This window comes from Camarhynchus parvulus, chromosome 3 (assembly GCF_901933205.1).
Source record: "Camarhynchus parvulus chromosome 3, STF_HiC, whole genome shotgun sequence".
In the NCBI taxonomy this organism is placed as follows: Eukaryota; Metazoa; Chordata; class Aves; order Passeriformes; family Thraupidae; genus Camarhynchus; species Camarhynchus parvulus.
In genome coordinates this window covers 35,672,543-35,697,002 of record NC_044573.1, presented here as the reverse complement: position 1 = coordinate 35,697,002, position 24,460 = coordinate 35,672,543, and the positions used below count along the sequence as shown (strand labels likewise).

General features: G+C 37.8%; 1 protein-coding gene across 7 annotated transcripts in view; it reads right to left on the bottom strand.

Moving 5' to 3' along the window:
* Positions 1–24,460, bottom strand: part of LTBP1 (latent transforming growth factor beta binding protein 1) — a 188,933-nt gene that overhangs the window by 118,230 nt on the left and 46,243 nt on the right. For 6 of the 7 annotated variants that reach the window (XM_030944876.1, XM_030944878.1, XM_030944877.1 and 3 more), the window contains exons 4-5: positions 22,217–22,392; positions 4,478–4,645 (exon numbers count right to left, since the gene is read on the bottom strand). In XM_030944876.1, coding sequence (XP_030800736.1) covers positions 4,478–4,645; positions 22,217–22,392 — 344 coding nt within the window. Of the gene's footprint in view, positions 1–4,477; positions 4,892–22,216; positions 22,393–24,460 lie in introns of those variants that run through there. The other variant, XM_030944883.1, reaches the window with a different exon arrangement.

Sequence of the window (24,460 nt, the reverse complement as noted above, 5' to 3'; positions counted from 1 at the left end):
TATGAAACTCTTTCCTAGATAGGAAATTCTGCTAGAATAATAATTACATAGTGGGTCTTCCTACTAAATTTCCTTTGAATAACCTATTGTTTTAAAATATATTAAAATTGAAAGCAGTCAAAATTTCTTTCACTGCTTTCAACAGAAGACAAATAAAATTTGAGCAAAATGCTCCTGCTGCTTCTTTGAAGCTTTGGTCTATACATAATTTGAAACTTCTGGACAATCTCCATTATCTAAAAACATTTACACAGAGTCAACACAGTAAAGCTGGAAAATTTTTTGATAGAAAATTATAATAGGAAAAGTGCCAAAATTCAACATAATTTGAGCATTATTGTAATAGAGTATGGAATATTCAGGTCACTGTGATCCATGCTGAAAGTTTCAGAATTTATTATTAAATATGAACGACCAGACACATTTTTACTTAAGACACCATGTTCACCTGGAGAAGGCTTCAAGGTGACCTCATAGCAGCTTTCCAGCATCTAAAGGGGCCTACAAGAGAGCTGGAGAGGGCCTTTTTACATGGGCATGGACAGGGCAAGGCGGAATGGCATTAATCGAAACAGGGTAGATTTAGATTAGACAGGGGAAGAAATTTTTTACTGCGAGGGTGGTGAGGCCCTGGTACAGGTAGCTCAGAGAAGCTGTGGATGTCCCATCCCTGGAAATGTTCAAGGGCAAGTTGGATGGGGCTTTGGGCAACCTGGTCTAGTGGAAGGAGTCCCTGCCCATGGCTGGGGTTAGAACTCTAAGATTTTAAAGGTCCCTTTCAACCTAAACCATTCTATAATTCTATGATTCTGTTTCCTTATTTGACACAGATACTGCCAAGTGCTCAGACACAAAATTTTTACACAAAGATATGCACTTCCACTGGCAAGCATGCAACTTTGACTTTTCATTTATAACAGTTTGAATGAGATGCAAGGCTGCAAACCAACAGTGAATATCAACCTAAGTATTAAATGACTGCTTCCTTTACTGAGTTCTGTCATTCCCGTTCAATCAATGAAGCACAGATCCCATGGGAAAAAACAGAATGTAAATCTATAATTAAATAACTATACACAACATGGTGGGGGCATGAAAATATGAAATTGGGCATTTACTAAATCCTTATTGCTTCATTTTACAGTTACAAATTAGTCATTGTCCTCCCACTCCTTACAGGAAGAGAATTCATTTCAAAATTGGAATGTGGAACAATTTTGAGTAGAAACAGGACACCTCACTGACTAACTTCAACACAGAGAGAGAAAGAAAACTCATGTGCTACTCTATTCCCATCCTTTCCTATGCACACACATCAACCCTGTTTTACAAGCCTCAGTAGATATGTCAGGACTGAAATACCATACAAACTGCACATGCAATCAATCCAACAGAATAATAAGATTCATCTATTCAGCAGACGTTTCCACTCAGATTAAATGCTTTCATTCTCCAAGCCAATGAAATATTGGAGGTTGGTTGGTTTAATTGCAATATATCCCATTCATAAAATGAAACTGCAAAAAACCCCAAAGTTTCTCTGAAGCAGCCTGGCAACCAAAGAGGTCATTCCTTTTAAATACCAAGCTTTCATCACCTTAAATTGCTGTGCTAGGAGCTATTCTTTACCACAGCCAAAAATCTCAGCTACCTGAAAAGCAGCAATCCCCTCAGTCTATCCCTTGTTGTGGGTTTTTGTTTTTAATGGCTTATCCATATTGTATAAAATTTTCAGGAAACAGGATTTGTTCCTTGCCTGGGCTCACTGCTACCAAACTTCAGGGGAACTGACAAACTGAGCACATTTTAAGAATCTGAAACAATCCATTACGAAGCTTGAGTAGCTGTAGAACAGGTATTGCAACTTATTTTCTCTGAAAATGCAGTACTTAAAAAATTCAGCATAAAGTTGAAAAGAAACAAAAAAATTTACTCTGGCTCATTATTAGAAATAATTTATTATTAAGAACAAAGCAAACTGATGTCTAACTACTCTGTCATCTGAGAACCTGGATTCACTCTTGTGTACTAGAATGCTGCTCCTGCTACAGAAATGCATTTTAAACTTTTCCAAATAGAGCATGTGACTATTTTCTCTGGTTTTAGGAAGAACAAATATTTTTAAAAAAGCATACTGAAAAAGTGCTGTTCACTGCTTTAAATATGTCTTTCCTGACATGACATTCTGTTTCATGGCTGCTTTTTTAAATACCAAGTCACCTAAATAAGAATTTCCATACATTTTGGATTAACAGTAAGTAAAGAAGTTTAGAACAGGGATTTAAAAGCAAAATTATAAATTTTAAACAAGTTAAACATAATTCAAGTGTTAAAAAGGTAACAAAAGTTAATGATCTTGGAAGACACAAATTACTTCTGCTTTATATGTCAGGAGATACCAGGACAAGCCTAAGCTAGTGAGAGGCACTAGTTAGGGAACAGATATGAAAAATTATTTCAGTAGTATGTATTTTAAACTCAGATTCAAAAGCTTCAGAAAACTGTGATTGGTGAAAGAATTCAATCTACAGGTACAGGATTCCTCTTCTCTAGTTATTAAGAAGTTCATGCAGCATTTTTATTTTTATTTGGAGAGCCTTTAAGTGCTAGTTCAGACCTTCTTATTCTTCTGTGAAAATGACAATACCTAGAGCTGCACTAAACACTTCTTGTCTCTTAAATGTATTAGGGAAGATAGCTAACAGGCAAGCTAAAAATCCTTATCCATGTGTAGCAACTTGCTTTTATACATTTTTCAACAGAAGACTCCCTTATCATTCCATCGAGTACTACAATAGGCTGCTTTTGTTGAATGTTTCTAGCAGCCCATTGTACCCAGTGCACCAGAGCTGCGTGGCCGGAGGCCAGGAAGGAAGGTGTGGAACACGTCTTCGCAGGTCAATTTCCACTCTCCAAGTTTTCAAGTATTTGAGAGGAGGTCATGTTACAGCACAGATTTACATAGCAGACAAATTACATGACTGCCTGTTCTCAGAATTTCATAATTTCAATAGAAAAATTAGGTCAAATGAAAGGGAGGAAGAATAACCCTATCCTTTCATGCTAGTCAGAAAATCAAACAAAAAACTTATTTAGCTGGGGTTCTTGCCAAAACCTTGGTAAAATTCTGCATTGGCAGTAAACACAAATTAAAAGTATAAGATTTACTATTCCTTTTACAAAATACTTTTTCTTTTTTTTTGTGCCTCCAAACGACCACAAACCAACCCCAAAATTTGCCCTATTCTTGTTTTAAAACACTGGTTTTACTATTAGTCCAAAACACATTCATTTTTACAAATATGCATACTATGAAGGAACGAGTTAGTAACTTCAAGGGTTTTCCCCCACAGCCTGACAGTCTAGTAGGAGCACTAAAAAAGGGTACTGCTCTTTGTATCATCTGTCCAGAAGAAAAGAATAATATCTTCAAGTGGCTTTTTCCCCCCACCCTCAGAGCATGAAATACACTGCACTTGAAAAACGGCAATATTGGCCAGCCTCAGCACTGCTTGAACTCTATGTTTATTCTAGACAGGAGACTAAAATTACAGTGTTCATATTTGGCATTCTTTGACTAGAAATTCACAATTTTTTTCCCAGAAAACAACACTATGGTATTTTCAGGTTAACTACAAAATTACTTTCCAAGAGCAGCTCAGGGTATCATAATGTGAAATGACAAATTTGAAGTGTTTAGGTATGTACCCATATATCTGTATATCTTAACTTACAAGGTAAATAATTGCACGCACATGCCCATTTAGTATGCAGTTAAAATATGCCAATCATTATCCTAGGCAGCTTTCAGGATTTGTTTCAACAGAGTCAAAGAGTTGTAGGGTTTAGTCTGGCATTCTGTTGATACTCTTACCGAGCAAGCAGAAAGAATAAACATTAACAAAGAAATTACTGGCTTCAATAACTTTAATTAGGCTTAACATTATTTCAGTTTCTAAAAATGCCAAATATGAAATCCGACTTACTGTCAGCAGTAAGAAGAGTTTTAAGTTGCTGCATATTTAAGAAGGGCTGTAGTTTTAAGGAACTGCTGAACAAATTTTTGAAGACAGAGTCACTGTTAGCTGTTCACTAGGTTTTATGTGCATTTGATACATCTTAAACACGTAAAAAAAAGAAAACACAACCTTATGTGTAATCTGTCATCTTCCCTATTTACTAACACAAACTCTGAGGAAGGAATTTTACCAAAAGCTTCAGCTTAGCATGTTGCATCCCTGCAGCTGAAAATTCAGATGAAAAACATGGGAGCTTTTTTTCTCAGACACAAAAGGAACTTTTGGGAACATTTCCGAAGGACACCAGAAAGCTTGTCTAGCATACAATGGTTCCTACTCAGCAGAGCCCTCCAAACAAAGAGCAACAGATGCACAAATGGTATTAATAACAAAACATCTCCTCCCTCTGTTAGTCAGGAGAGGACAGCTAAGGACAAACAGAGTTTCAGGGTACTTACCTACTCGGAAGTTGGTGGCTGTCAGAGTGTCAGCAGCATGGCCGTTTTCACTGATCAGGGTGGTTGTATTTCCCTTCTCACAGTTGTTCTGACAGTTGCCTTTGGTACAAGTCACTTTACAGATGCTGGGTGTAAAGACCACCTTGATGCGACCAGTGTGATTTCCCACTGTCAGCGGAGGCAAAGAAAAAAAGAAAAATAAACAGATCACTTTGGTATCCATTGATTTTGTTCAAAAAGTTTTTGGGAAAAAAAAAAAGGCGCGGGGGGGGAAGGCGACAGGTCTACAGGAGGAGGGCAGTCTGCAGTGCTCTCTCTCATAGATCTCCAGTGGTGTCTCTGAAACAGGAGTAGGAAGCTTAGCAAACAGAACTCCGGGATCTGCTCCAAAACCACATTTAAAGTCAAGTCACTGGAGTGGGATTAGTAATCACAATGCTGCACTTTATTCACAGGCAGACAAAGAGCAATACCAAGGGCATGACAGCTTAAATAGCCGACCCTGACAGGCAGATGTAATGTAAAGAGCTGGCTCTGCACCTAGAGGTGAATAAACTCTTGTGTACTCCTACATACTTTTCCTGTTTCTGCACTTATTAAGTCACTATTTGTAGCTCAACCCCTGGAAACGTTTTAGGCATGCGGCATGTCTGAAAACATCTGTCTCAAATCTCCTGGCACCCCAGCCTGAAGTGGTCAAACCTTGTGACGCAGCTGCCTGGTCCCATTTTTTCTTCACAGTTTTTTGGCACTATTTTTCCACAAGAATTTGCATATTATAGACTGAGCTCTACTGTCAGCCTTTGTTTTAGTAATAAATAGCTCAGAGAAAAGAGTGAGAAGTATCAGTGCTTTAAAGTGCTGAGATCAAAGATAAAATATGGCTAGATTCTCCTTTTTTATATACTTCCCTATAGTAATTTTTAAAAACTTAAATGTAAAAAAGACTGCACAAGCACTAATTTGTTATTAAGCTAGTTATAATTTCTTGTTACAGAATCATATGTAAAACCAGATGTATTTGATCCTACATCTAACAGCTGAAGACAAAAACTGCATTAAAACTACTTATTAGGAAAAATGGGGAAAAGAACAGATTCTATTTGCAATTATTTAAAAAGAAAACATTTTGTCCTCTGCATACTACTAATAAATTTAGCAAGTTCTTGAAAATATATCATAGCATCTTTGTGGAAACTATTAATAAGTACTTTCATATCAAACCTAAGAATGCCAAGAAATGACACACAGAAAGAGAAGAATCTCCTTCTGCCTGATGTCATAGAAATAAAAAAGTGTCTGGATAGTTGCCTAACCTAGTTCATGAAATACTTTCCAGACAAACACTTTTTTGAAAATCTTAAGAAAATCTTTAAAATCTTCCTATTTGGAAAGAATATAAAACTTCCTTATTTCTGGCTCTTCATAAACAAATAAATTTAAGCAATTGTGCTGATTGTTTTGTCTACAGTAAAGGCATTGCTCTATTTGAACAGCAGCTGTAGTACAGATGTTCCCACCTTATTCCCCATAAACAATGTTTAGAAAAGGAAGAGCCCTGACAGATCCAAGAATAAAATATTTTGATCAAAGGATAATATTGTGATTTAGAAGATGTCTTGGATTCTAAGATGCCACGCATTTCTTACAAAAATGAATACACCTTAAACAGATATAAGGGACCTATGAATTGCTGAGGGCAGAAATTTGAAGCTTTGCTTTTTAAAAGCATAGCTTCAAAGGCAAGATTGCCATCTTTGTATTTTACTTGTACAGTTTTATATATATATATTTCCCTAGAAAAGTCCATTTTACGTATTATACTTTCAGACGTTTTAGCAATACTTTTCCTTTAGGATGTGATCTAATTAAAAAAACAGGGATAGTTGAATCAGAAAAGTCAGTCCTGCCTACACTGTAGAAATCAGTATTGGGGGACACAGACAAGATTTCTGGCTTAGCTGAAAACAAAATAAAATAACTCAGCTTTGTCAGTGCTGGAAGGGCAGAAAATGCAGAGCTCAATAAGAGATGGAGAGAAAACACTGAAACTGAATGGTCACATGGTTTGTGTAGCTATGGCATGGGAGAAAAGTGGAGGCCATGAGGGTCAGATTCTTCTACCTGACACCTAGAGAAGTACACTTCCTACCAAGAAATATTCTGTACAACGTGTTCACAAAGAACCGAAGGTTTGACCACAGTCCCACCACAGCACCTGGCACAACTGTGGTTAGTGAGTTATAAGAAGTACTGCCATTTTCTGTCTACCCAGGAGATGAGAATTGGACATGAAATTGTGCAGGGACAGACTGACAGGTTTGTTGTCCTCACGCCCCCCCCAGAGGGACACCTTTCAGTAAGTGTTGTCCCCTCAGCTCTGCTGAGTGTTGACTTGGGACATGAAGTTGATGAAGACAGTAGTGTTGTTAGTGCTGAATACATCTACTCTGCAGTTAATGCATTTGGCACCAGCAGTCCAGAGGAAACATCCATATGTGTTGCATTGAATAAAATGTGCTATTCGTGAACCCAAGCAGCTCTTTTGAATGTGACCCAACTTAAAGTGCAATAGATTGTCTGCAGACCCAGCGTCAGCCCCATAGTTATGTTCTTGAAATAGTAATGATGACATTAAATCATCATTTAATTCTCCTTCACAGTATTCTGTACTATACTGTTGAGTGCTGAGCTATAGTAAGAACATTTGGGCATAGTGTTCCCAGCAACAAAAATTTTAAAATAATTTTTATCACATGGTATACATTTTACCAGAAAATCCTGTAGCACAATTATTCTAGTAAAAGAGATGCCTTAGTATGAGAGTCAACAGAAATTGTAATATTTGCTTTTCAATGCTTTTGGATGAGAAAATACTAGTATCTAAGTTTGGGAGTACTAGTAGTTAAACAGTACTTTCAAAAACACAGATCAATACCTAGAGAGGTAAAGAGTAAAACAATGTTTAAATGGAGTTTTTCAGGAAGAAGTCTTCAAAACAACATGATGGAAGCTCTAGCCCTTACAAATATTCAAATGATTATTCAGCAAAGTTTTTCATAGAATCTCCTGAGTTAGAAGGTACTTACACAGGGAGTCCAGTTCCTGGCCCTGCACAGGACCAACCCACGAGTCACACCAGGTGCCTGAGAGCTTTGTCCAAACGCTTCTTGAACTCTGTCAGGCTGGTGCTGTGACCACTTCCTTGGTGCCCAACCATCTTCTGGGAGAAGAACCTTTTCCAACCTAAACCTCTCCTGACACAACTTCAGGCCATTCCCTTGGGTCCCGTCACTGGTCACCACAGAGCAGAGATCAGTGCCTGCCCCTCCTGTTCCCCTCACAAGGAAGCTGTAACCGCAGTGAGGTCTTGCCTCAGTCTCCTCCTGGCTGACCAGACACAGTGACCTCAGCTGCTCCTCATACAACTGCTCCTCAAGGCCCTTCCTGTTGTCATGGTCCTTCTTTGGACACTGTCCAACTGCTTTATAGGCTTCTTATAGTGTGGCACCCAAAACTGTGTTGAAGGGCACTGACCCTAAAATGTAGCCCTATAGACACCCAGTAGTCACCAGTGACCAGCCTGATGTAACCCTATTTACTACAACCCTTCATGTTGACCTGCCAGCTGGTTGGTGAACCACCACATGATGTGTTTATCTAGCTGTCTGCTAGTTATTCTGCTATAAAGCAAATTCTCAGATATTCCTGTTTTGATAGTTGCAAAAAGAGAGAAATAAGACACCTTCATATCCTTAGACATGGGAAGATTTTCTCCATCTTTCTTAGATTTATGAAGACTGTAACAACACTTAGTTTGTTCTCCTTCCCTAGCAGGCCACAGCTTTTAACTTCAATTCTTTTGAAGACATTTAGGACAGATAAAAAGCTAATTACAGCCTCTGAGCTTAAACACTGATCAGCATTTGACAAAGCGATTCAAGGCAGAGATGTCACTACCATTCTTTTATGCACGTACAGAGAAGTAAACAGTACTATCCTCACAGATTCTGAGGGTTAGGGACCTTAACAGTGAGCTTAACACAGGCAGATGAAAAAAAGACCACCAGCTCTCCTGAAAAGAAGCTTTCAGCAGAAACTTCAAGTTTAGGCTCCTGGACTTGCTTGAATCTCCTCTTCTGTATTTTTTTCCCTTCCTCTTGTCCGAAGAGGAAAATTCAATTCTAAATGAGAAAATGTCCTTCAATATCTGTTAGCTGATTTTGCAGTACTAATGCTAAACCCCACAATTTCACACGAGGAGGACCAGTACTGCTACACAGCCTTGGCCTCTTCTGACCTTGGACTGTCTCCTATTAAAGGACAGTGTATTTTTAAGGAAGCATACAGAGTATTTTCTTCTAACTCCAGAGCCTCTACTGATGATGCCATTGTGACATAGGCATAACAAAATCTGCAAATTAGATTACCTCAAATCCATTTTTGGAAAAAAATTGGTAGTGCTACAACAACACACCTGGAATAATTTTATATATATATATAGACAGATGTAAATCCAACTCTTCTAGACCAATTTTAGACATGTGGAAATGAAACACCTCACTATGCTCCTAAGTATAACAGCAGACTGAAGAAATACAAATACGAGACCAGATAAACAAACAAGCCTAATGAAAAAAAACAAAAGTAGAAGATGCAAACACCAAATAAACAGAAAAAATACTGAAGAAAATGGCCAAACTAGAGACAGACAGGTTTGATTGACCTGTTTTAATAAAGACAGGTCAATCAAGATGACTAATAGTGGATAAAACTTCATCCCTCAGCAAACTCACAATGAGATTCAGCCAACAGCGCCATCATCCTGCCTCCTAGTCCAGGCTCACTTATACTTCAGAGCTTTGGGATACATTTGTCAAAAGAGATCAGTGGAAGAATGTACCCATAATTTCCAAAATCTGTAAAACTCTTGAGCCAGATTAAAAAAAAAAAAGAAAGATGTCTGGGTGAAGTGCTGAGATTTTAGTTGAAAGTTGGCATGATATGTATGAGACTTTTTTTCCATCTCTGTAAGTCACTATGATATAATATCATGAACACATCAAACCCCTGCTGTGAAAAATTTATGATTTAGCAACAACTGCAGGAAAATGCAAGCCAAGGGATTTCTTAATAGAACCCTTTCTGCCCCCACTATCCATTATGACAATTTTTTCCCCCCTGAATTAGCAAAAAAGGTGAAGTAGCTAAGACAGGGCAGATGGCAGGTTTTATGTTCAGGTGGCCACAACAGCTTACACAGCCACGCCTGGAAAGAATTGTCTAAGGGGAAGAATTCCTCCTCAACCTCCTGAGTTGCTGTGTAATGCAACTCAGACTTTGTTTCTTCCTAGAAGAATTTCTATTAACACTTCTTTTCCTTGGGTTTATGGCTGCTCTCACAGCTCCAACATTCTGACAGTGTTCAGTAGCCACAGTGGAGCTCAGATGATTTGTGGTATTTTCCTGTTTTGCAGGAAAACAATGAGCTAGCAACACTAGTGAAAGCAGGATTGGTATTCAGTTAAATAGACAACTACACAAGTCAAGGGGGCAAAGAGACTAAAATCTTTTAATGTGTCAAAAACATTGATGTTATTTGTGTGACAGTTTTGTGCTTCACAGTGATCTAACCAAAAGGATTCACAATAAAAAAAAATTTAAAAAATCACAAGCAGTGGCTTCTACCAGCTGAGTACACTAGTACATAGTGTAGCTTATGGACACATCTCCCATATTACAGAGATTTCTAAAACTATTTTAAGAAGCCAGTTTGGGGGGTGTTGTTGTTCTCATTGTTTTGGTTTCTGTTGGGTTTTTGGTTTTTTTTTATGCCTTCATTTATGACAAATATCCTGAGGCAAATCTCCTAAGGAAACAGAACTCGCAGAACTATAGACATTCCATCAGTGCCTCCAGTAATGATATACAGTACTCTCTTTTCATGACATTCTACTTCTGCACTGATCCCAGTGTGTTTTCATATGTTTATCTACACAGTGTGTCATAAGAGCTGAAGATTCTATTTTAGAATTACATTCTCTTCACAATGAGAATAGATTATTTCAGGCTATTTTACATTTTCAAATTATAATCATGATGCATGAGGAGAGCATTTGAAATTGAATCTTCCAAAATCAAACCAAATTAGCTTTTAAGCAGCTAATACATTCAACATTTTAAATTCCCATTTGACCAACACCCTCTCCTTTTTCTTAGCTAAATACTGACACAAAAAACAAAAAAAAGAAGTAGCAGAAGGAAATTACTTATTTCCTAAAAAAGGTGTCTCCCAGTTATTTCACAAATCCACCTGGTTTAGTCCTTACACTACACATGCTTGTTCAGCTAAAAGGAAAGATGACATTGTATAAAAATCAACCACACAAGTAAGATAGTTAAGCTCTTAGAACTATTGTCAAATGACCTTCTCCTTTTTACACTTTTGACAATATATGAGGAAGTTCTGTCTTGTAACCACTTAGTCATCAATTTCAAATAAAATAAAAAAACCCAATCAACCAATAAAAACCTAGTTTCCAAAGATCAGAACAAGTTGAACTTAGCTGTCATAAAACTTAGAAATAGCATCATCTAGAAGATTTATAATGCTAGGAGCTAAAGAAGAAAAAAAATGACCAGAAAAAAAAAAGAAAATAAAAATAGATTGACATATAGGCCACAGACAGATCTTCCCTAAATTTTTGATTACACATTGGGAGAAACACAGGCTTTAAAAGGCACAGAAAGGGCTGAAAGAGATTCTGAGAGATCTCTTAATCTCCCCTATCTTCATTTTCCCAGGATAAAACAGCAACATTAAACAAAGGGTTTGTCCAGACTATCCTCAAACCCCTTCTATTATGCAGATTCCACAGCCTCCCTGAACAATTTATTCCAGCACTTCAGCCTCCCCTATTGTAAAGGTAATCCTAATATGTAATCCACACTTCCCCTGTAGCAACTCAAGCAAACTATTGCTCTGCTTTATCTACAGCAAACTTTTACAAAACATTATTCCTCTGTGGATCATTTTTCTAACAAACCTGAAGGCCACTGCCACCAATCTCCCTCAGTCTCATTTTGACCAGACCAAAACCATCTAAACATTCAGTCTGACAGCCCGTATTTTGCAGATCTACATCTTTTTTGTTTTGCTTTTGATAGCAGTCACTGGGTCCTCATCTTTCTTCACAAACCCCGTCCAAAACCACACTTTACTGCAGCTGAGGTCTGATCAATGATGGGGAGAGCAGCAGAATTACTTACACAGCTTTACATAAAATGCTTCTGTGATTTTAATTTATTTTTGTCTCCCAACAATGCACTGATACTTCATACCCAGAACCAATCTGCAGCTAAGGCCAAAGGGGCACACATCCCCCAAATCCCCTTCCGATCTGTTGATACAGATATCATCCCAGTAAAACAAATACAGAACATCCCTTGCACAACCTTAGCAGGACTGAACTCAACCCTTACTCTGCTCTGAGCACTGGAGTAAAATCTCCTGCATTCAAATCTTGCCCATCTAAAAATAATGCAGAATATAAGTAATAATCTTTCTGTAACAGTCACAAGCACAAACAAGTCTGAAAACTACATGGATTAAAGAAAGGCAAGACAGCTGTTGAGTAATTTGATTTTTGGCTTCAGTATAAAATGCCTACCTTTGCTCTTTGCAGAAACTTGGTTACTGTTCACTAGATCACCTCACAGCCAGTTCCCTTTTCACAAGCATTGGGAGAAATTAGACATGTCAATGAAATTAAAAATAAGATGATCCAGATTTATTTAATCCAAGATCCAATGCCTTCTCCAATGCTTAAAAGTACACCCCCAGTTCTACATTAGATGAGGTGTATGTATGCACATCCACCCAGTAAAACATTTTGAGCAAGATGACAGCGTGGCAAGCTGTACTTGATTTAACATGTCTAGACAGCTGTAGGAACACATTATTGAAATGTAATTAGTTTAGCATTCCTACTTTTTGTTATTTCTTCTCTATGTACTTCATATTTTTGCTGCATTTGTATGATGTTATTTAATTAGTTAATACAACTTAACCTTTGATATTTCATCGCTTTTCAAGTACTCAGTTCTATTGTCTTGATGCAAACTAAAAGGCTCCCAAAAAAAAAGCAAAACATGATCCAACTATTTAATATGACAGTATCTGAAGATAGATATGCACTGATATTTTTGTTGCCATTCTTATTGCCGCTATTGCAATTACACACACTTCTCTAGATAGATTTCTGACTAGCTATGTCTCTCTACATCTTCACTTCTTCCTTCTGTCATGCTCAGAAGCTCCCACCACAATCTTCTCCCTGCAGTCAGAACTGAGCTCTCAGACTTCCGGCTTCTATCTCACCCCCGTTTCTCTACCCTCTTTTTAAGCTCTGCTTGCTTCTTCAGCATGCTTGACAGATAGGAAAAGAAATCATTTCAAAAGAAAGTTTGATGCTTCCAGGAAGCATCACGTAGGAAGCTTCCAGGAAGGAAGAAGGTAGCTGAAAAGAAAATAACTGGGAAAGTCTTTTCCCCTTCTTGATTATCCCAGGGATACAATCTCTTCCTTGCTCCCTGTCAAGGAATAGAACAGAGAATTCCACTATCTTCCTCATCACCACATCCACCACCCTCCAAAACACTTTAAAAATTTTAGTAGTCTATCCTAGGAGAGGCTAATAACCCATTCCTCAATTATCTTAATCTCAGTTTAAAATAAAGATGAGTGTGAACAGTGTACTGTTTGAAGTCATTTACTACAGCAACACTTGTTTCACTCAAGTAGGTTTCCTATATTAATTTTGACAAATTTCAAAAAGATCTCTACTATCTGCAACACAGTTTTTTGTGTTTTGTATGGATGGCTTCACTTAAAAGTACCAAAGGAGCATATGCAGGCACAAGTGCTGAGATTGTTTAGAAAGACCTAACTGTGTTTACATGCCACAAGCCCTTTGCTGATAAATTCTCTCACTGACACAGGCTTTTAGAGCAAGAGAGGAATTCACAGAAATTACATTCAATTTTGTCCTTGTGGAAACCCATAATGTACAAATCACACATGGATTTGAAATCTGAGGTCTCTGACAGCAGGTTTTATCAATTACCTTTTGTCTTCCTTGCCTTTTTGATCACTGCAAGGATTCTTTATATACAATCCTCGGGCAATGAACATCCTACCTTAAACTACAGCCATTCTCCTGGTAATGAGATACATAACTATCATTTCCCTTCACATAGTTGAGTGTGATCCAGAAAAAGGTACCAACCCAAACACAGCATGCAGTGTGGTTTGATGTCTCATGGAATGGCTTCAACTCATTGAAATAAACTTTTTGGCCAATAATTATTTTAATCTGTACTGCATTTATTTTGTTTAAATCAATTAGATTTAAACTAGACCCACAAATGGTTATGATGATAAAGAGCTAGATTTTAGCCTCTAGTTATACCACTTACCAGTCCTAGGTCTCTTTTCCAAGGGATGAGAGAAATTGATTGCATGGAGCGAGCACAACATTGAACAGGAGTGTGCCCAACCCATTCAGAAGTAAATCCTGATGACCTAAGACTGCTTAGTTCAAATCCTTAGTTCAAGACTGCTTAGTTTAGGGCTCAGCCACTTTTCTTTGAGGAATTCTGACTTCACTACAGCTGGATTCCAGACACCACAATGACTACTATAGCAGTCCTTGGGGAGCTTAATCCCACAGGAGTGCTCAGCTGAGTGTACTTCTAAGGATAGGCAGGCAGTCAAGTGCTTCAGCTGCAATTTCAAATATGAATTATGCAAAATATTAGCACCCAGACGGCCTGTCTTTCCCAGAGTGCAGTACTTGTCCTGAAACAGAACTTCAAGCGACTCATGCTTGAGTTCACATCAACACAGCACAACATTCAGGTGAAGAAGCCTTTTTAAGTTTCCATTCAAATTACCCAGCTTCTTAGGTACCCAAGCATACCAAAAGGCTCTGACTTGAGTGATATGGTAACAAAGGCCCAAAAGCCACATTTAGACACAGACATCATCTAAGGCACAGAGTTAGGGTTAGGGTTACAATCCTCATCTCGGCTGTAATAAGCAGAAGTAACTTTACAGCCCACCACAAGCAATTTTCCACCGATGAAAGCTGCTGCAATGCACACTCTGATAATGAAGTCAACATCTTTACACACAAACTTACAACCATACAGGAGCTTTAAAATTACCAGCTAAATACTATGCCACTGTCCACTTTCTCAATAGGACTCTTTCACAAGGTGGTCTGAATTTGGTCTTAGACACTGAGAATGAGACTCACTGCCACCTGAATTTATGTACTCATCTCGAATTATGCCTTTTGCCTAAGGTTATTGTTTAGGCTTCTTTCACAATAATAATACAAATATTAGACAATAGCATTACAAGTCTCAAGCTGGAAGAGCACTTCTCAAGAAAATAAATGACTGAGATAGAGTTTCCCCCTCCCAACATACACAACTCCCTCAAATGAGAAAAAAGTCTAAATTGCAAGAGTCAATGTTCATAATTTCTATGAATAGGGAATAAAAATTAAATTAATATTATCTTACTAAAGTATATCCACTTGACATTTCATTTCCTGAAGGGAAACAACCAAAAAGCACTAGGGAAGTCAACAAACTGTAAACAGTGACAAAGGACAGGACATAATGGAATTAAGTTATAAATGAATACAGCCGCCTCTGCATGCTGAATCACCATTAAAAATCTCTCTCAGCAGTACATGAAGCCAAGATCTTTTTTTCCCCCTAATTTTCTGAACAGGGGAAAAAATGACAACAGACATAAGGATGTCACTGATTCTGAAATCTGAGCTTCACAGGGTATGAACCTTTGTACAGTAATTTTTTTTTGTCAACATTTGTTCATTCCTTCTAGCATAGGCAATGGCACTGACAGAAGAGCACTTTCACATCTCCTATGAAGAAAACCAGACTCAGCTACTTGAAACAATCAGAATCAATTCTTGATATCAAAGACTTGCATTACAGCAGCTCTGGAGTTAGCCAGGCTAAGAGACTTTTAATGTTTAATTGTGTGGGTTCAATAGGTCTCTATATCCACCTAAATTAACGTTTTATAAACATCATAAAGGCTTTCCCCTACAGAATTTTCTGGAAAAACCTCCTCTTATCTTCTTGAGAAATTTTTGCTTTTGGAGCCAATACTCTTTCATCTCATAAGTTGAGATGCATTTGTCTCAGTCTGTGTTTTCCCCCAGCAATTACATGCTTTGAACTGATTTAATTCTGTTTGCCAGATCACCATGTTTTTCCAACATTCTTCTTCATTCTGCTGTATATCAGTCTCTGTATTTTAAAGCATGGAGATGAGAATTCATTTTTGGGTGAATGCAACATTTAAAATTGTTTCTATAAAAGCACCAGCAGCCTTTGCCTGTCAGGCAGACATTTATTTTCTAGTGAGCTCAGGGCCATAAAATCTTTTCAGAGTCCAGAGAGAAAAATACAGTACGTTGCAGAGGGGTGCTGATTTTCTGGCCTCCTCAATTGTGAGCCCTTTATAGACACACAAACAATCATGAAGACAGCTTAGCAAGGGTATTGTTAGAATGCCTACAGCAAGAGTATACTGAGTGAAATAGCTTGTATTTATACAGACCTATTCTGTCTCCAAGGTTTTCAAAGAACTCCATAGTCTTTTATAATTGCTAAATAAACTGCATTCATTTGTTAGTTATTTTTTCAGAATTTGTCACTCTATTTTTTGAGGCAAAACCAAAGTAAATATGCTGCTTGGTTTGCTAGAGTTAGCTGCATTAATGTGAATCTACATAACTCAATTTATAGCTAGAATTTAGCCTGTTGTTTCCAAGTCTTGCTAGAATCAAAAGTAAACTTTAACTGGCTGTTACAAATCACCATATTGTTCAATAGCAGGAAGAATAATGCTCTGAAATGGCAGACAGGAAAAGAATGCTTCACACTAAAATTGTTCTTTGAATAGCCCCAGTGCTGTTTGACCCTGATGCTGACAGGAACAAAAATTTTATCTTAAACTTTTTAGCTTGTCTCTTAAAAATCCCTTCTGCTCTGGAATGAGAGCACAGGCTTTGAACACACATACATTTGAGAAAATGAAACAAAAAAGTCCCCAACATTTATACACTTACCCCATTCCCTTGCAACTGACTATGTACAATTTTAGGAGCAATACATGCATGTCAGTTACCATGAGTGACTGAAGCAAATTTGACTCTACATTCCCTCCAAACAGACTATCTTGTAATCGTTCAGTTATTCTTTAATGTTAGTCTTCTAAGTGTTCGTTCTGGTTTCACTCACCTCATTCTGCTGGCTGTACCTTGTTCAGAGTGTAGCCTTAAGATCCTCCCTCATCTCCAAATTTCCCAAAACTTCTAGTTGGGAACATTACCACTGTTTAACTCTAATGTCCATAAATACATTGATAGGCACAAGATACAAGGATCACAATGCAATGATCTAGTTAAGACAAGCCAGAGACAGAATAATTTTGCTGTTCATGAAGAGCAGTTCCACAAATCAATAACAAGAATGGTGGAAAGAGTATCTGACCCAGTGAAGATCAGAGGGAGATTTCCTCCAAAGTCTGAACTTGGGTATAATGTCAAATCATACAGATGTATTTATATGCAACACATATCATACCTCTGTGTGCACTTTTTTAAGCAGTAAAATATTTATGCCTTTTGCAGCTGTTTACCCATACTTCCTGGCAGGGAAATACTATTATTATGAAGTAAGTGTCACTAAATGAAGTCAGAATGGTGCAGTTCCACAAAAATAGTTTAAATTGGAATTTCAAAGTGACACCTGGGATTTGCTTAAATCAACCTCTGAAGTCATCAGTGAAGCCAGCACACATAATTACATGTAAACTTACAGAGGAGCTTCACTAAGTTACCAGTGTATTGTGCTGTCAATATAGGAAAGCTCTTGCTATGCCAAATTTGGAGCTGAGTATTCTGTTCAGCACATCAACCCTAAGTGCTGGGACATTTTCTTCCACATTAAGCTTATTTCATGTGTATAAAGTTATGTAAAATATGATGTAATATAATGTAGCCATAGTTAGAGGAGTTACATAACCTTCATATTGTTTCAGCTTCATCCCTACACAAGAATTTAAGAGTTGTCCACGGAACCACGAGCAGATCCTAAGAGTCCAATAGCCATACAGGCATATTTGTCCAACTTCCAGCCACAACACATACAACTAAGACACAGTAGGGTACTGCAAGTCCAAATTCACTAAACCTTATGTAACCTTTACTATTTAAATTCAAGATATGTTTTCATTTACTACCTAAAGTAGAGACAAGTTCTCTTTAATGAATTTGATAAAGAATTTTGGTGAAGACCAAAACAACCCAATCTACCTGGAAGAAAGTATTTTTCCATAGTACTTAATTTATCAACTTAACATTTAACTTCAATTGCAAAATTAACATACTTCTCACATTGTCTTCCTGAGATTAGTCTCATTTTCTTTCTTATCCTCTCTTCTTCCTTGGGATAACTTCATTATACAAACACATGCCTTATTTACTTCACACAATACAATTCCAGTTGTAGGCAAAGTACTCTTGAGTTTTTCTTCTGCTTTCAGTGCATTCTGTGGTTGCCTCAGTCACTAATTAATACATTTTCTACACGTGCCCCTAAAACAGGGAAGTAGTGGCATCATCACTGTGCTTACGAGGAACTGTACCCTGGTGAAAGGGTGTACGAAATTGTCCTCCACATGCAGGCAACACCCGACAATTGATTTCAGAAGCACAAAATTCACTATTTTCAGCTCAATGGGCAAAATGCACAGTGCCACTAAACACTAGCCCACAGACATGTCAGGCTGGAAAATGAAGTGTGTATTTAAATGCATTTTCTGAAGAACCATATAGCAGCTGGAAGTGGATAGAGTGAAACTGAAAACTTCCTAGCCTCTTCCTGCTGTAATAAGCAGTTCTTAGAATAGCTATGTTGAAAGGAATTCCAAAAAGACCACATTTAGAATTTTTTTACTATCATATAAATTTTAGATCAATAGAAACCACACAAAATTCCTTTAACTAATTTTCTTCAGCACTGCATTTATAAATCCAGGGATACAAGCACTGATATTTAGAGGATTCATGCTCAGATGACTAGTGGTTACTATTTAACAGTGCCATTAAGAGACTAGTGGGAAATGTCTGAGGTAGATGTACCTGAATTACTAAAAAAAAATCTTCCTACTGTTTGATGGACTACCAGGTTGCAAACAGAATTTTATAGCTGAAATTTCTGTGCTGCTGTTGCTACTACTAGAGAACTTTTCACTCTGAGGTTCCAAATATTTAGGCAGATTACAGGAGAAGTGTGACAGTATGTACTTTTAAGCAAATAATACATCCCTTGAGAATTACTCAGAGTTTGTATCCCACAAGACAAAAGTTCAAAATGCTTAACAGTAGAAATGCTACCTGCTACCGGCAGGTAACTCAATTTCACATCCCAGAGTGACTTTAAATGCTATAATTGCAACCCCAGTGGTTTGCTGAATTTTCAAGCTCTGTTGATGTGATACATAACCTTACAGTAAAATTCAGCTTAAAAGCCAAAAGAATAGACTATTTACTGTTTTTACTAAAGTACTATACTGCATGTTCTGAAAAGTATCAGAGAAGTGAAACTGCTTACAAATGCACCAGAGTAAAAATTCCAGAAGGCATCTTTAATTAATTTTAATTGAAAAATGTTTAATGTGACTAAACTTTAATATTTTTTACCCCAGCATATCCAAAAGCTCATCTGACAACACTGTGATGGGGCATTTAAACATGACTGATTTCCTATAAATCAGAAGATGCTCAGAAGCACTTGGTCATGTTTGGCAGTTTTCTTCCCAATGTACCAGTACCCCACATCTCATTTGTTTCTGCCAGGACAGACCTGTCTCTAAAGGTAACAAAAGACGGACACTTGTTCCAGTTTCAAGACTACCCATTTTACATCACTGGACTGAAACAAGAAAGTCCAGAAAAATCAAAACCAACTGCAGCAACAGCTAGAGAAGTAAGTTTACTCTATGAGGTACACTTTTCACAATTGCCAGTCTCTGGCACAGTGTTAATATTTTGAAGTAAAATGCATAGAAATGTTCATAAAAACTCAACAGAATGAGTAGCTTTGTACTCCATGTTAATTGATAGCTATGAACTCTTGGGCACTGCTACCAAGTATTACCTGGCTACTCTTTCTTCTCATCTCTAAAGAAATTTTATTTATTGCTACTATTAAAAAAAAAGTTGTGAAGCATTTGGTACTAACTTTCTGGCCTCTGCTTTTTAATAAAGTTATTACATATTCCCCCTCTTCCTTTTCAAGTATCTCCATATGGCCATTACCAAAATTCCTCTGCTCAATGAAGTAAAAGCCTGTCCAATTACATAAGATTATATATTTAAGAGCAATAACAAAACACCATGAGATCATCAGCCACAACCATAAATGAGCTAGACAATGAACATCAACCATAAGCATGAACTAATTCATAGGGTCCATCTCTGGTTGAAACAGGACTAAGGACTGCATATTCATGGTTATCACAGGACACCTGACATCAGGTTTCACATCCTAATCTTACCTCACCATAGTTAATTCAAACATCCCTAACATTAAAATACTGACAGCTGAAATTTAGAACTCAATTTTTATGAAAACAAGTAGTCTTCTAATCTTCAAGGTCATCCCAGTACCTCCAGAAACCAGAAAACCCAAACAGATATGGCAGGCCAAGTTTTAGGTCTCCTTTTCAGGCTAGCGGTGCATAATCCTAGACTCTAACAACATACAGCTCAAACTGCACTCTACTGGCAGATATCTACACTGCTTCATCAGAAGTTACTGTCACCAACTCCCACCTCACAGATGTAGAAAACAGGTGAAACAGGTAATGAGACTGGTTTTTAGGCGGACAGAGAGCTCAGAAACCAAAAATTTGACACAATCCAAATAGCATGCATTTTACCTCTGAGTCAACACTTAAGTCATGGCTGACCTTATCAGGCCATAGAAATTCTTTTTACTACTTGTCCTCTGGCTGTTTTAGGACTCATAAGCTTTTCAATAAGGGTAGAATGTTTTACTAATGCACTGCTCAATAAGGGGCTTAGAATTTGATAAAAACCAGTCCAGTGTTCAGCTCCTGGTTTTCCTTCTCCTAGTCATGTCCCTCAGAGCACTGTAACAGTGGAGCTCAAATAAGCTAGAAAGAGCTAGAAGCACTGGCTTCTTCCTCTTACAGCTGCATAGTCCTCTCCTTATGCTACCATAGAAGGAAAAAAAACAACTCACAGAATCCATCCATTTAGTGGCACCTTGATACTTGTGAGTACCACTGAGTGTATTGAAGGTAGAATGACTTAGCCTGAAAAACGGAGCCAAAAGGAAAGATGGTTTGGTTGTTTTTTGGGGTTTTTTTGGTCAGAATCCAACCTGGAACAGTCACATCAAATACTGGAGAACTATAAAACCTGGAATTTGTAAACTCTGACTAGTAAGAGTCATGAGAGATGGTCACAATCCAATCCCAGTGGCCATTAATATTTTATTTGAAGAAAAACAACTGCTGACTGGAAAAAAAGCAGTATCATCTTATTTACAAAAGAGACTACTGCTTGATGTTGACAGTGTGACTAAAAAAAAAATATCTTTCTGAAACTTCTAAGAAAGGGAGATAGTGCTTTGCAAGAAGTATACTTCACCACTCTGAAAATGTTAATTGAAAGTCCTCCAGCTGCCCACTGGTCTTCCCATTAGAGCCAATAGTCTCATTTACCATTAACAAACTTACACTTGAAGAAAAGGAAGCAGGGAGTTGTATTTAAGTGTAAATGGACAGACCATAAAGATGTGCAATGCAGAAATGCAAATATACACAAAGGAATTCTAGTTAAAGATTTAGAAGGAAAGGCTCTTCCCTAAAACCTCAGCAGAACATAATTCTTTGTGCTACAGCAAAGGAAGTCTGTCAGGAGACTGCAAGTACCTAAAGGTCTCAATGTTAATCAGTCCATTATTCAGCTGCAGGAACTTTTCTCCAAATCAAGCCAGCAGACGTTCTGTAATACCTAACCCATAATTCATCAAGCTCTTAATCTTCTATGCCAAAACTTGTCCTCAAGCTCTGCACACAATGGGGCATGAGCCAAGGCCACAAGCTGGGCACCTACACAATCTTTTTTTTATAAATATGAAGCAGAAACTCTCAGGCAGCTCCATACTGTGCAGAAGTTCATAAACGCATAATAAATTAAATATAGAGAAAAATAGTCATCAATGAGACCACAGTCCTGAACTCCAGCTTTCCAAAAAGGTATCCATCATATTGACACTGACTACATTCATAGATGTGCCTATTCTAGCAAAACATTCACAAAGCACCCTTTTCTGAAGAAAAAACTATTATCTAGAAACAACATGACAAATTTTCAACAGCAAATCAGATTCAATTGTTTTTCTCATCCAGGAAATCTGTTTTGTTTCTGCACAAAATGCAGGATATTGGAGCATTTGCTAACCTAAGAAATCTCGCATATAGTTGTTTTAACCTTTCTCTGTCTTCAAGTGTTACTGCAGAAAATTTCAAGATCTTAAAAAAACCAGGGAGTGGGGGCTTTGTGGGGGGAGAGAAGGGAGTATGTTTTTTGTACTCACATCGCAAAGGGGATGCAGGTTGATCCTGGCCCAGCCTCAGTGGTAATGAGCTCTCAGTGGATTGCTCTCCTGAAATCACTTTTTTTACTGGATAATATTTGGGCTTAATCACATATTCCTGTGTTTGGCCATGATGAAGATTCATCATTAATGTCTGAGATGAAAGGGGTATCATCCTGTTTTGGAAAGAGACAGAAAAGACAGAACAATGTAAGAATTAATAAATTAGACTTAGAAACTCCTTGTTAAAAAATTGAAGACAAATTCAATTGCACTCCAAATTCTCAAAATACAGTTTGGGAAACCTACTACCTTAGAAGTAAGCACCTTATTTTCCAAGCATTTAGCACCCTCATTGTCTTGTCAGCTAAAACTCCTAAGAAAGAAAGACTACAGGGATTATATAACTTTCTTTTTTACACGGCAAGAGAAATATCATGGACAGCTCAGAAAAGAGGGAGGAACAGGGAAAAGCCCTGATCAAAATGAGTTGCAGCTCAAATTTGTTAACACACAGAGCTTTCCAGACAGGTCAGAGAAGCAATAATGCATTGAAACCCTATTCCATTTCTTACACCTCTCATTCCATAGAAGGTATATTAAATAGAACCTAAACCCATCTGACTTTCCCCTTCTGTTCCCAGAAATCACTTCCTTCTTCACCATATCCCTCCAGCAAAAGAGCAAAGCACTGCTCCTCTTCCCCTTTTTCAGATGTTTCCCACCTAATCACAAGGTTTGTGCCCATTCACTTTCTTTTTGCCTGCACTATTGAACATCTCTGACAAATGTCCCATAACCACATGGCCTCCCTTAACAACAAAACCATTCTCCCTTCCTGTTAAACAAGAAGATTCCTTCAAGCTCAGGATTCTCTCACTGCTAATCCTGACTCATATGTTTAGATTCCTCCCTATGACCTCAGCTTTTCACTGCACAAGGCCGTACCAACTTTCAACAACAGCTCCCTCCTCTCCCTATCAAAAAGTCCTTGGTTATTTAGCAACCATCAGCAGTAGGAATAATTTCTTCACTAACAAACTGGCCTTCACTCTTCCAGCAATTTATAAGGCAGCAGATTGGGCAGCTCTTAGCTACATGCAATGAAACTGCAAGCTGCTTTGGGGCCCCAAGGCTGAAGAATCCCGCCACCTAGCAAGTAATTACACACTTTCAAGTAACAAAACTACTAATAACACACCTTCAAGCAGTCATAGCTAGTGCAGATCAGACTGTAAAAACACACACTCCTTGAAGAGCAGAATCAATTACTAACCTAATAACAGTGGCTATCAGGACCACATTGTCCTTTGCTCAAATGAAGGTATACAGAGTGGGATGCTGTAAGCCTCCTTTACTGCATTCTTAGCTGAGAGTCTATAACTAGTTCAGTCTTCAAAAATAGAAAAATGAAAGTTATGGGATTTGAAACAACCATCCTTCAGAGCCACAGTTCTGCAGGGTAAATAACTGTCCTCTGAGAATAAGTCATGAACCCTATATTATAAAGGACAGCTGAGCAGCACTTCCCCACAGAGGTGAGACTGCAGAGTTTCAGCTAAGAACCCAGATGACTACTGCATTGTTTTCTGACATGTGGAGCCTGAGCCAGCCCCTATCTCCAAAGCAATGCCTAACTCCTTGGTCATGTTATTCAAAATGTTTAGTAACTGCTGTAGCCAATGGATTTGTGGTTAGAACAAACAATGGGGTTTTGTCCTACACAGATGCTCTTTTTCTCAATCTGATCCAAGTTAACAAGAGCATTCATTAATAGTGACATTCTAAGCCTCCTATGTTGAACAGAAACATAACAGCTCAGGCTGTCTCCAAGTCAATATTTCTAATACAGTACTTACACAGTCTCATTACATTCAGTACAAGTCCTTTTGCCACACTAAGAGAAAATACTGTATTTTCTATGTTGTCTTTAGGGTTCCTACCAGAAGATCAAAAGAGAGCCTGCACTGGTATTGGAGGTCAGGCTTGGAATCCATCACAGTCTGATAAAGTATGACCGGGAAACCCTCAGCCTGAGATAAAACTGAAGTTGTTGCCTTCAGTACTGCTTACATATGAATTTAATTTCTTTATCACTGCAATCACTCCCGCACAACCTGTTTTTTTCTAATGGACCCATTTGATGCCTAATCATAATGACATCCATTTCTGGTTTTGCACATAGAAGAAGGTCTATGCTGAATGTAGAAGCAGGACTTGACAGCAGAGATCAAAATACTAGAT